The sequence below is a fragment of the Dreissena polymorpha genome, chromosome 5 (genome assembly GCF_020536995.1).
Source record: "Dreissena polymorpha isolate Duluth1 chromosome 5, UMN_Dpol_1.0, whole genome shotgun sequence".
In the NCBI taxonomy this organism is placed as follows: domain Eukaryota; kingdom Metazoa; phylum Mollusca; class Bivalvia; order Myida; family Dreissenidae; genus Dreissena; species Dreissena polymorpha.
Genome location: NC_068359.1, coordinates 46,013,091 through 46,025,951, shown reverse-complemented (window position 1 = coordinate 46,025,951; position 12,861 = coordinate 46,013,091). Strand labels below are relative to the sequence as shown.

Below are 12,861 nucleotides of genomic sequence, written 5' to 3'. Positions count from 1 at the left end.
ATTACAGATGTATGAATTCATTGCACGCAAAAATTTCATCTTGCATGCAAACATTAACAGGACTTTTAAAAGTACAAAAGGGGGCATAATCCTGTTTAAAAGCTAATCAAGATTTTTGGTCACTGAATGTTTATTAAGACTCTGAACACATACCTTAAGTTTTATTCCAGTATCTTTTATAGAGATATGCAGAAAATGCATACACACATGAACACTAATTTTTTAGTAAAAAAAAGGTGGCAAGTCAGAGTTATGGAACTTGGTTTATGACTTCATTTAATGGCCATGAACACATTTCCTTAGTTTCAATTGACTATCTGTTGCAGAAACGGTGATATGGAGATTCTGCATCTTAACTAGAGCATTCTGCAGACGCTTTTGCACATGCCTACATTTTGGTAAAATGGGTAAAATACATATCTAAGTGGTAAAGGGTTAATATAGCTTGGCCTTGAACAGTCAGGCTAAACTTGCATGTGATTATCATTATTTTTTTACTTATTAATTTTATTAAACCATACAAAGCCTGTGAAGTGTGAATTTTACCTTCTGGACATTTCGGTTCACACTGATCTTCAGATGTGTCCATTGTTTCATCCTCTTCCTCAGTGTCACTATCAATGATTACAATTTCCTCGCTTATGGGAGAATCCGGAGTTGGAAAAGCTGGATCGTAGGCATCATGACTTTTGTCCCTTGATACATTCTTCTCTTTATTAGTAACTGCTTTGTTGTCAACCATATTTCTTTCTTTTCTTTTCCTTTTAACATCATTTGAATCTCTCGGTTCTTTGATTTCAACTTCAAGCCGATGAGTTTTATGTTCAGGTTGTTGTGCTAGTTTGTTTACTCCATCTTCCCTGCCAGCCACTCTCGGGCTTTCTGGTTTAGCATTGGTAATAGTCTCTTGAGTTTCAGTCACCTTTACTATTGTATTTTCCTTTGTATTTCCATCATCAATGGCTTCACTTCTTTCCTCGCTGTCAACATTGGAAAGGTTTATATCATTGTCTAAAGCTGCTGGTTGTGATTCAATAATGGTAATGGTCTCTTGAGTTTCAGTCATCTTTAACACTTTATTTCCCTTTGCTTTTCCATCACAAATGGCTTCACTTCTTTTGTTGCTGTCAATTTTGGAAAAATTCATATCATTGTCTAAAGCTGCTGCTTGCGATTCTATTATGGTAATGGTCTCTTGAGTTTCAGTCACCTTTAACACTGTATTTCCCATTGCATTTCCATCACCACTGGCTTCCCTTCTTTTGTCGAGGTGAATTTTGAAATAGTCCATATCATGGTCCAAAGCTGCAGGTTGCGATTCTATAAACAAGTCACAACTGTTTTCGTTTTTTAAAGATTGATTTGAATCAATATCAATAACGACAATGTCCTCTTCTTTTTTCAACGAAATTTCATTGTCTGTCTGCATTTCATTGTTCTCATGTATATTTTCAAGGTCATCTTCAATCTTTTCAAGGTTATCTGCAACATTGTCAAGGTCATCAACCTTATCAAAATCATCATCAACCTTTTCAAGGGCATCTTCAATTTTGTCAAGGTCATCATCCATCTTTTCAAGGTCATCTTCAATCTTTTCACAGTCATGGCCAACCTTTTTAAGGTCATCTTCAACCTTGTGAAGGTCATCAACCTTGTCAAGATCATCAGGAACCTTTTTAAGGTCATTTTCAACCTTTTTAAGGTCATCTTCAGCCTTGTCAAGGTCATCAACCATTTCAAGGTCATCATTAACCTTTGCAAGATCATCTGCAACTTTTTCATGGTCATCCCCAACCTTCTTAAGGTCATCTTCAACCTTTTCGAGGTCATTTTCAACCGTTTCACCACCGTCAGATTTGGAGGGTTTCTTATTGTCCAATGGCTTTGTTTGTTCTTCTGCAGGAAGTTTCATATCACTTGAACTTGATCTTCCATGTTTTTCAACAGAGCTTGAGGCAATCTGAAGGAATACATCAAAGAGTTATGTGAAAAGCTTACTAAAGATTTTAGTAAATGCTGCTTGAATTTTATGAGGGACATACTGTAAAATCATTCATATTAGCTGGCATGTAAGATTATGATTTGTCAAAAAAAAAATTGTGGACACATACATGTACATATGTGGATTCAGATTTTGGCAAAAAAATCTTAGGAATAAGCATTGATCATTTCCCTATGTATTTGTTATACATGTTGGAAAAGGCAAGTCACTTGCAAGGTGAAAACATGTGCTCTGTCCAATCATATTAAAAGTTTTTGTCAAAGGGTCAATCCATATTTATCTGCAATAAAACACAGTATAAACAAGACTATTTCCCAGCAATATATGTCCCCCTACCGGCTCCACCAGCAACCAGAATTTTGACCGATAAACAAAATGAAATGACGTGCTTAATGTCCATATTGCCATCTATCCATGTTTCAAGTTTCATGAAAAAATATTAAGAACTTTTAAAGTTATCGCAGGATCCAGAAAAGTGTGACAGACTCACAGACTGATGGAGTGACGGACACACAGAGCGCAAACCATAAGTCCCCCCCGGTGAAACCGGTAGGGGACAATAAAGTTGTGTCTTTCATTACTGTTGTATAAACAATCAATTGAATCAAGCACTGGGAGATATTTGGGTGAATTTCTAAACCTGTGTTAAAAGTATATAGAATGTATATATGGTAACTGTTAGTTTGTCTCAGTTTGAATATTGTTTTTTTTAAAAAGAATTTACACATTTTGCGACTTAAGTATTTTTCTTATACGTGAAATAATTTTAATAAAGAAATCATATAAATACGTGTATTGTTTATTAGTTTGTTAAGATTGCTAAATAACAAATTCACAGTGTTGTGATGTTGGTAGCAGCCTATTGTGGTTTAGTTATAAAAGTACATGTATACTGATATCTGGTTTTATTTTATGCTTTCCGATGGTTTATAGAGAAATATCAGTGAATTCAAACTGATATTTCACTGTTTCAAACAGTGAAAATTATCAATAATATTTTCATTGTTCTATCAGAACTATTTTTAGATATCTTTGGTTCCACATTGTGACCCCGAAATTTTACCAATGGCGACTACTCTGCATTGAATGTTTGTAAAAACATTCTGATAAGCTTCTTTTGAACATACATGTAATAACATTTTGGGGGCACCCAACACGGAAGTATATTGTCCGAAATGGAAAAAATAAAAAGTCATTTGTTAACATAAAATAAAAAGAAAATTGATTGGATTTGGGTGAAATATTGATTTTAATTCACTCATGATCATAGAAAAAATATGAAATATCATTTTCTATGATCACTCATGAATTAAAAGTGATATTCCACCAAATCCAACAAATATTCTCTATATACATGTATTGGGATACTGCATACGGTTATCAGAATACCGATTTTGAATGCAATTCCCATCCCTACCATACACTAATTAAGAGGTATGTTGAAATAATTTTATAGTATCTTAGATACAGCCCTGAAAACTGACATCATATAATAACAAATTAGGGCAATAACTCTGATTTAGGAAAGTGTAGGGTTATGGTTCTTGTATGGCACTTCTGGTTGATATCTAAACACCACTGAAGTTTCATGTTGAAACCTTACATAGCTTATGAGATACCATGTATAGCCCTGAAAAGTTACATAAAACAAAAACAACAAAGGGTAATAACTCTTTTTTAATACAGTCAGGTGTTATGGTTCTCGTGCATGGTACTTTTCAGTACAGTTTCTGAGATAAAGCCCTAAAAAGTTTGTGACAGACAGACGGACGGACTGAAGGAAAACGCCAATTCTATATCCCAAATACTTTGTAATGATCACTCACGATGTCATCAAGAGTCAGCCCCTCCTCCTCGTCACTAACCACACCCTCCACCTGGCTCACATCCTGGTATGTGTCGTCACAATGCTCATCGTCGTCAAGGAGACACACTCTGCCTGTCTGCTCATCATCATCATCGCTGTAAGAGCTTACAGCCGCTAGGAAACTGCCGCCAGCCCAGCTGCGTGCTTCATGGCTGCTGAAAAAGTTTAGTTTCAGTTTAGTTTTAAACCTATTTCTTTTTAAAAGCATCAAAAACAGAAGGCTTATTGTAATGACCTGAAGTCTTTTTACTTGGTAGACCCAGTACTTGGGAGTACTTTGTGTCTTTTAAGGAGGTCTTAAGAACGCTCCCACAGTGAGGATCAAACCCATGACCGCCCGTTTTCTAAGCTGAAACTATATCCACTACACCACAGCGAAATAGAACATTGTTATCATAAAATGTGAATCGATTTTCTTGAAATGCCAGTACATGTATTCTGTTTGTAAATCAAACAGACTTTGAAACCCTTTTACACAGTCATTTTTTTGTTGTAAGTTAAAAATGTAAGAAAAAAAATAAACAAGAAGGCATGAAAGGTCCAAAGTCGCTCACCTGAGATAACAAGATATTATTGGGACAAATCTTCTGACCAAGTTTCATGAAGATCGGAAAATAAATGTGGCCTCTAGAGTGTTAACAAGATTTGACTATAGCCTATAAGGAAAAATGCCCCGCCCCCTGGTGGCCATGTTTTCAACCAACCGGCATCATTTTCGAACTCTTCCAAGATATTATTGGGATGAATCTTTTGACCAAGTTTCATGAAGATTGGACAATAAATGTGGCCTCTAGAGTGTAAAACATGATTTTACTATAGCCATATAAGGAAAAATGCCCCACCCTTGGCAGCCATGTTTTTCAAGCAAAGGTTACCATTTTTGAACTCATACAAGATATAATTGGGACAAATCTTCTGACCAAGTTTCATAAAGATTGGACAATAAATTTGGCCTCTAGAGTGTAAAACAAGGTTTTACTATAGCCATATAAGGAAAAATGCCCCGCCCCCTGGCGTCCATGTTTTTCAACCAATAGGCATCATTTTCATACTCGTTCAAGATATTATTGAGATGAATCTTCTGATCAAGTTTCATGAAGATCAGACAATAAATGTGGCCTCTAGAGTGTTAACAAGATTTTACTATAGCCATATAAGGAAAAATGCCCCACCCCTTGGCAGCCATGTTTTTCAAGCAAACATAACCATTTTCGAACTCATCCAAGATATCATTGAGACCAATCTTCTGACCAAATTTCATGAAGATTGGATAATAAATGTGGCCTCTATAGAGTTAACATGGCAAATGTTGACGGTGCACGACACACGACGGACAACGCACGACGGACAAAAGGCGCTCACAAAAGCTCACCATCAGCACGTTGTGCTCAGGTGTCTACATGACATAATTTGATGAAAACTGTTTTCTTCTTACCAGATAACTTGCACATTCTGAAAACAGGTACTTTAAATGCAAAGATTATTTAAAATCATATTGAACAATTTTCCAGTCACTGTTAGGCTAATAACAATTGCTTCTGCTTCACATGTTTATATAACATGTTTACATCAATCAAGCTGAAAACTCTACCTGTCTTATGCACCATTACTTACCTAGTCTGTGAACTGTCACCACTTGTCTGGCTGGACACCAGATCCAGCTCGCTGTCGCTTTGGGGGCTACCATCGAAGGACGAGTGTGGCTCACTGGAGTCTTGCCTGGACACCGGCGTTACTGACCTCGCCTTCACTTCTTTAGTTGGTGTTACCTGTGTCTGAGTATAACAGTTGCGCTGCATTCTAGGAAAACTGAGCTAAAAGCAAGTGCCTAAAGTGTTGTCCCACATTTGCGTGTGCAGTCCGCACTGGCTTATCAGAGACGACACTTTCTGCTGTTATGGAATTTTTTATATAGTAAGTCTCTCCTAAAGTGAAAATCCAGTTTAGGCGGAAAGTGTCGTCCCTGATTCGCACGTGTGCACTGCAACAGCTAATCTGGGATGGCACTTTACACATTAAGCCAATTTTTCCCACAATGAAGCTCAATTAAACTTCCGAGGTTTAATTCAAAATTTTGTACTTTTTGCATATCTCCCCAACTCCCATATCTCGTGTGTTACATAACTGTGCCGTTACAGTGCAACTATCTTTATGTGATCAATACATAGATGCAATGGAAATATAGCAGAAAACCCTTTATATGACAGCCAAAATACGTTATACATACAACGTGTAATGATCAAATATCAGGACTTAAATTAAGCTGATCTTATAGCCATTATTGGGTAACATTCCAATCGCTAAAAATTATAATTTCTTTCAAAACTCCATCCCCAAAATTCCCAATTGATCGTTAACCTTTTATATATCTTGGAAGTAAAGACTATTAACATTGTTATTACAACTTTACTGATTTGTTTTTGTTAACTTGACTGTAATTTTATGTATTTCTATTAATAATTCTTCTGATTTTATTAGTCACACATTCATCCAAAATAAGGTGAATTTAAGGTATAATCCATAATTTCTAGCCTATAACAGTGGTGAAAAAAAGACTTGATATTTCTATTAAGATACATCCAGAGACTACAGGGGAGTACATTACATTGGGGAGTACATTACATTGAGTGGGTTACTCCATGGAGGGGCCAGACATCCTTAACCCTTTCAGAAGCAAAGTGAAAATGGCTATGCAAAAACAGCATAAAACCAGAACAGCCTGCAAGAAACTCGCAGTCTGTTCAGGTTTTATGCTGTTTGCTGCTCATCAGTATCTAAGGGATGGAAATGTAGCTTTTAAAACTTGAATTTAGAAAGAAAGTTATTTAATTAAATTTGACTTTCTATTGGACTACAAAGGCATCAAAAAACGTATCTATGTGGGAAAGGGTTAAACTAGGCCTTTACAAAACAAAACATGTGGGCTCATACACACCTCCTCCTGACCAATGGTCTTCGCTGATTGGCGCGTGCTGCGTCTGGTCGCGACCGCAGGCGGTGTGCTAGCCTGGGATCGGCCCCGCCCCCGACCCCTGGTCTGTCTAGTACTAGACGGGCTCCCCTGCGAGGAGCTGGCGGCAGTTTTCTGTTGCTTGGCCGGGGACCCGAAGTCTAAGCTCTCGACATCACTTGTAGACACTGTAAAATCAGGTATTTCAGTAAACAGCAGGGCCCCTATTCAACAAACTATTAATAGACTTAAGAATAAAGAATAGTCTTAGAACCAAGAAAAATACCTCAGGTCCTGTGTTCACAAAACAATTTTTGCAATCGAAAATTAATTTTGCTTGTCATTGAAAATAGATTTCCATTGTAGTTGATAGGCAAAAATGAAAATCAATGTCAGTCAAAATCAATTTTCGATTGCACAAATGTTTTGTGAACACGAGGCCAGATTTTGCAGGCTAAAAATAGTGCTTATATCCTTAACATATTGTTCTAAAGAAAGAATTATGCAATGAAAGGTGTTAACTACCATGCTAGACTCGACTTCTAAGTACTTTTATTTAAAAAACTATTTTAATAATATTCTAAGAATTGGGTGGTAAATAAATTCTTTTTATTGAAGTGCCTTGGCCAATAAAAAAAGGTAAACAAACAAAAATCAACATGAGTTAACGACTATAAAATAATGTAAAGCTATACCAACTCTTATTTAAAATGCTAATCAAAAAGAATTTATGATTTATTTGATTAATAGACTTAGTGCACTTTTGGTAAATACTCATTTTTTTAAAACCATGAACGAATCCACATTTTTACCCACATTCTACAAGCATTAAATGAAGTTAATAAGCAATTATAACATGTGCCAGCTTTATTTTTATAATATGCATACAAACAAATCGTATTGATTGAAATGAGCACATAATTATAAAGTTTATCATTCATTTAAACATGTGACAACATTTGCAAAACAAAATACTACTCAAAGTTCAAACCTCTAGGTTTTCTCTTCTGAGTTGCTCGTGTTCTGAGCGTGCCCAGTGCCCTGGTTCCCACTTCCTGGCCCTCATTGTCCCCACCTCCTGGTTCCCGGCTATAAATGTTCTGCCATCCAACATCGCTCCCTTTAGATGGTTTGCAGCAGGACTCCAGTAATGCATTCAGCCTTGCTTGAGTCTGAAATGGAGAAGGTGACTAGTAGTACTGTAACATATGGGCATAGTTTTAAGGTCTTGAGATTGTTAACAAATGTTATTTTCAGGAAACAATGATATAAACTGTTTATCATTGAATGTGTGAACAGGTCAAGGATCATATCATTCAGAATTCTTCAGAGATATTCTTTTAACTCTTGTATTCAGTGATTTTAAAACAGTATCTTGCTTATTCTTTTTTGTCAAGGGAATACATGTAATTTTAAACACGAAGTTGATAGTGAAGATAAAATTAAGATGCTATTTATGTAATTAAATTTCTGACTGTATATATAAGCAGAATCCCAGTGCCAGACAATCAAGAAGTAGTGAAAGTAAAATGTCCAACTATCTCAATCAACCATTTTTTTTGCCCAATTACCAGTACCAGACCATTAAGGAACAAAAGCACCGCATAGCAGGCGCCAACGCTCAGCTGCGGGTGCAAGTTTGAATAAATGAAAGCTTGTCAGAAGAATATTAGGTCACAGTGACCTTGACCTTTGACCTAGTGACCAAAAATGGGTGTGGCATGTAGAACTCATCAAGGTGCATGTACATATGAAGTTTCAAAGTTGTAGGTGGAAGAACTTTGATTTTAGAGCCAATGTTCAAAAGGATAACAAAATGTTAAGGTTTTAGCACGACGACGGTGGACAGCGAGCTGGCTATGACAATACCTTGGATTCTCTCCGAAAACAGGCAAAATGAGCGTGAAAACACCTAAAATTTGCACCCTGAAATCTTCAGATTTGGAATTATGAGCCTTTTTAATTGAGTCGTGTTCTGAAAAAACTGGGCATTATGCATGTGCGTAAAGTGTTGTCCCAGATAAGCCTGTGCAATCCTCACAGGCTAATCAGGGACAGCACTTTCCGCTTTTATGACATTTTTACGTTTAAATGAAGTCTCTTCTTAGCAAAAATCGAATTTAGGCCGAAAGTGTCGTCCCTAATTAGCCTGTGCCGACTGCACAGGTTAATCTGGGATGACACTTTACGCACATGCATTATGCCCAGTTTTCTCAGAACGCGACTCAATTGCTTGGTACTCAATTCCACAAACCCATCTTAGTTTTCGTTTACATGCCTTTTTATCAAATTGTCATATTCAGTGCTCATTAAATTTGTTCACCTGCAGATAATGCATTTTTGAAAAAAAAAATTGATGCAACTTTCCTTAATTTGGGGAATTTTTCAGACAGCAAAGGGGAATGTTGTACTTTTTTCTCAATTGGGAAAGTGCTTTCTTTGGGTACTCAATACAGGAGGAAAACAAATTGCTGTCAATAATGACCTCTGCCAACGACAAATCACTTGGGGCTTTCACATTAGCATAGGCAGCATCTGGCTTCAGATACGCTAGTAACTCTGCCACCTCTGTGTACGAGGAGTGGAACGAGTAGCAAGCGCGGTAGAAGTTGTCTCCCATCTTTTTCACGATCATGTCAAGAGAGACATTCTTGAACTGCGTGAAGTACATCGTCGTGGGTAGAATCACTAGAACCTTGTCTGCGTCGTGCTGGTCTTTACAGAATTCTACGCAGTCCTCATCGTCTCCCAATGTGCACTGTGAATAGATGGTGGAAGGTTCGATATGATCACCCACTATGCAATATTAATAGATGGAGTATGGTTGGTATGTTCACCTACTGTGCACTGTGAATATACATATATGCTGGAAGTTTGACATGTTCCCCCACTGTGCACTGTGAATAGATGGTGGAAGGCAGATATGCTTACCATGAATTTAAAACCTTGTAATGGGCACTACCCAATACATGTATGCTTAAAAACAAAAACAAAACAGTCAAAAATCTACAAAAATATCAGTGAAACTGATCCATGCTCCTTTATGCTGCCATTTGTCAATGTATGGGAAAATTGGTTCGAATAATTTTTTATTCAAGTGACATAACTCCCTGAAAATGCAATGGAGCTGAACGAGATGACAATACACATATGCCCACCATGTTGAGAAACTGCATTCAAGGTGTCATCCAATTTGGAGCATTAGGTACTGTACACAGAAACATTAAATTCATTAGACAATCCATATTACTAATCAAAAGGCAATAACTGGTGTCATCATGGCATTGTGTATATGGTGTCCAACCGGCAATCATGAGTTCCTAGGTTTGATCCTTATCTGTGAATACTCTCAAGATTTCCCACACACAATAGCAAGTAATGGTTCAACCCAGTAAACTTACTGGAGTATCTTACTAAGCCTAAGACTTTTGAGGCAATCAAGCTAAAATAAATAGATTAAACATTTCAGTATACCTTTATCTACCTAGCAACCATCATACTATTTAGTTTAAACCTATTTATTTTAGCTCAATTACATTGAAAGCCTCAGGCTTATTAGAACGCTCTAGAGTGCATTTCCTGGGTCTTGAACCAGTACTTGGTGTCTTTGGCGGAGATCTAAAGATAACTCCCACCACAGTGGGGATCGAACCTGTGACAAGCCCGGTCGCTAGGCTGCAACCATATCCATTACACCATGGCGACCTTCTTATCATACAATTTGCAAGATTTATTACGTGGCGGGGGTCGGGGGTGGTGGGGTTGGGGGGAGATCAATTCAGCCATTTTGTGCTTCAGTATTTTTGTGTGTGTCACGCTCTACATGAAGCCCAGTAGCCAATTGTATAAATCTGGATAACTCTTATCCAGCGGATAACTTTTGGTTATCTTATCATAAAATTGAAGATAACCAAAAGTTATCTGCCGGCTAAGAGTTATCCAGATTTATACAATTGGCCGGAACACTTACATATTTGTCACAGGCATGTAACTGTGTGCTGCGTCCGTCAGCTGTGAAATGCCCGTCCGTTTCCTGAATGGTGTTATACACGTCAAACTTCTGCTGCCTCACATGCACCTATACACAAGGGGGAAAAACACCATATCATATAACCTATTAACTATGAATTCATCATGTAAGTATTTTCAGGGTATTACACAAAAATATGTTATTAATACAGTGATATATCATAACCGACAAGCCCTAACTTGTTCTTTTAGAAGTTTTCTTTAAGACAAAATATCTAACAGGCCAGCTCAAATTTTAGGGGCCAATTACTTTTGGACTCATTTTATTGATAACCCTCCTAATATGCAATTCTTTCATGTGACTTTTTTTACTAAACAATTCAACTGCAGATAAAAGAAAAACCACTTAACCTTGTTCTGAAAAAACTGTGCTTTAGGCATATATGTTATGTGTTGTAACAGATAAGCCAATCAGGGACAACACTTTCCACGTACACTAGATTTTGCTAAAAAGAGGCTTCTTTTAAACGAAAAAATACTACAAAAGAGATTAGCATGCGCTGACTGCACTTTACGCACATGCATTAAACCCAGTTTTTCCAGAATGTTGCCACTCATATCTCCGTACCTTCCTATTCAGCCTGGTAGCCACATTAGTGAGCAGGGGCTCATGTCCGTACTGTGCGCGCAGGTTCATGTACACCACATGGCTTGGACTCTTGGAGGTCCACTCTCGCACCGCCTCGGTCACTGCATCAATACACTGAGCCCGACTGGGAATGTGCAGTGAGGTCGGGGATAGAAAGGTCGTATCTACGTATAGGCTTTTAATTTTCTTGACTCTGCAAGAGAAGTTCTAACTGATGTTACAAGGCATGTCAGCAAATTCAATCCATTTTTTTTTCAATTTTAACCTTAAACATCCCCCATAATAAAAAATTGATGGCCTTTTCACTGCTTTGCAACTATTATTTTCAGTCATAAATGTTTCTTGAAACTACCTCACAATGTAACATGGAACATATAAGCTTGACAGTTTGACATAGATATTTAAAATGTTTAACCACTTAAAGGCCATTTTTACTAGATTCAAGTTTTAAAGGCTTCATTTCCAACCCTTAGATACTGATGAGTAGCAAACAGCATAAACCTGAACAGACTGCAAGTTACTCGCAGGCTGTTCTGGTTTTATGCTGTTTGCACATAGCAATTCTCACTTTGCTTCTTATGAGAGAAAGGGCTAAAAAGGGCTTTATCTTCATAATCTTCTACAATTATGTTCAGTCACAGTCACAAAGAGGTGATAAACTTGCTCCTTCAGAAAAGGCACAAATTGTTATTGAAACCGAAATTTCAAATATATAAGAGAAAATACCAATGCAAACAATGAGAAACAATAGTCTACCCTTCTCCAGAACGAAGATGGACCATTTGCTCAATATCAAAATGCTCCCAGCGAAAATCTCCCGTGTACAGCACAGTACCTTCCTTGCCTTCCAACAGAAACCTGTCAGAGAAGACAAAGCATGGTGATGTTGATGTGTATAATTGCAGTGTCAACCTCATTCTAGCAGAATAGTTCTTTATTAATACATTGAAGAAGCATACATTCTTATAGAAGTCTACTAAGATGCCTTAAAGGGACCTTTTCACGTTTTGGAAAATTGACAAAATTAAACAAAAATGTTTCAGATTCGCAAATTTTCGTTATAGTTATGATATTTGTGAGGAAACAGTAATACTGAACATTTACCACCCCCTTAAATATCCACTATATTCATCTTTTGACGATATAAAAACCTGAAACGATTGAATAATTTGGAGAGTTCTGTTGTTGTCGTTATATTTTGTGTCACTACAAGGATTGCTTTATATATAAAGTATAAAAATAATGTATAAAATGGCCGAGTGGTCTAATCCATAAACTATTTCTCTAGGGTTCAGTGATTCCAGCCCAGTGGAGGGTTACTTTTTTTCTTTCTTTAATTTTATTTTTGTTTTTACTGGAGCTTTTTTTATCCAATGTTTTCATAAATCAATATAAAGCATTTAACAACAAACTTCATTACATGC

General features: G+C 37.0%; 1 protein-coding gene across 3 annotated transcripts in view; it reads right to left on the bottom strand.

Moving 5' to 3' along the window:
* The window catches only part of LOC127880495 (uncharacterized), a 28,107-nt gene that overhangs the window by 5,464 nt on the left and 9,782 nt on the right, over positions 1 to 12,861 (bottom strand). The window contains exons 7-15 of one of the 3 annotated variants that reach the window (XM_052427787.1): positions 12,194 to 12,295; positions 11,417 to 11,630; positions 10,790 to 10,897; positions 9,305 to 9,577; positions 7,811 to 7,991; positions 6,805 to 7,007; positions 5,484 to 5,644; positions 3,829 to 4,024; positions 547 to 1,960 (exon numbers count right to left, since the gene is read on the bottom strand). In XM_052427787.1, coding sequence (XP_052283747.1) covers positions 547 to 1,960; positions 3,829 to 4,024; positions 5,484 to 5,644; positions 6,805 to 7,007; positions 7,811 to 7,991; positions 9,305 to 9,577; positions 10,790 to 10,897; positions 11,417 to 11,630; positions 12,194 to 12,295 — 2,852 coding nt within the window. The remainder of the gene's footprint in view (positions 1 to 546; positions 1,961 to 3,828; positions 4,025 to 5,483; positions 5,645 to 6,804; positions 7,008 to 7,810; positions 7,992 to 9,304; positions 9,578 to 10,789; positions 10,898 to 11,416; positions 11,631 to 12,193; positions 12,296 to 12,861) is intronic. The other 2 variants (XM_052427788.1, XM_052427790.1) reach the window with 2 other exon arrangements.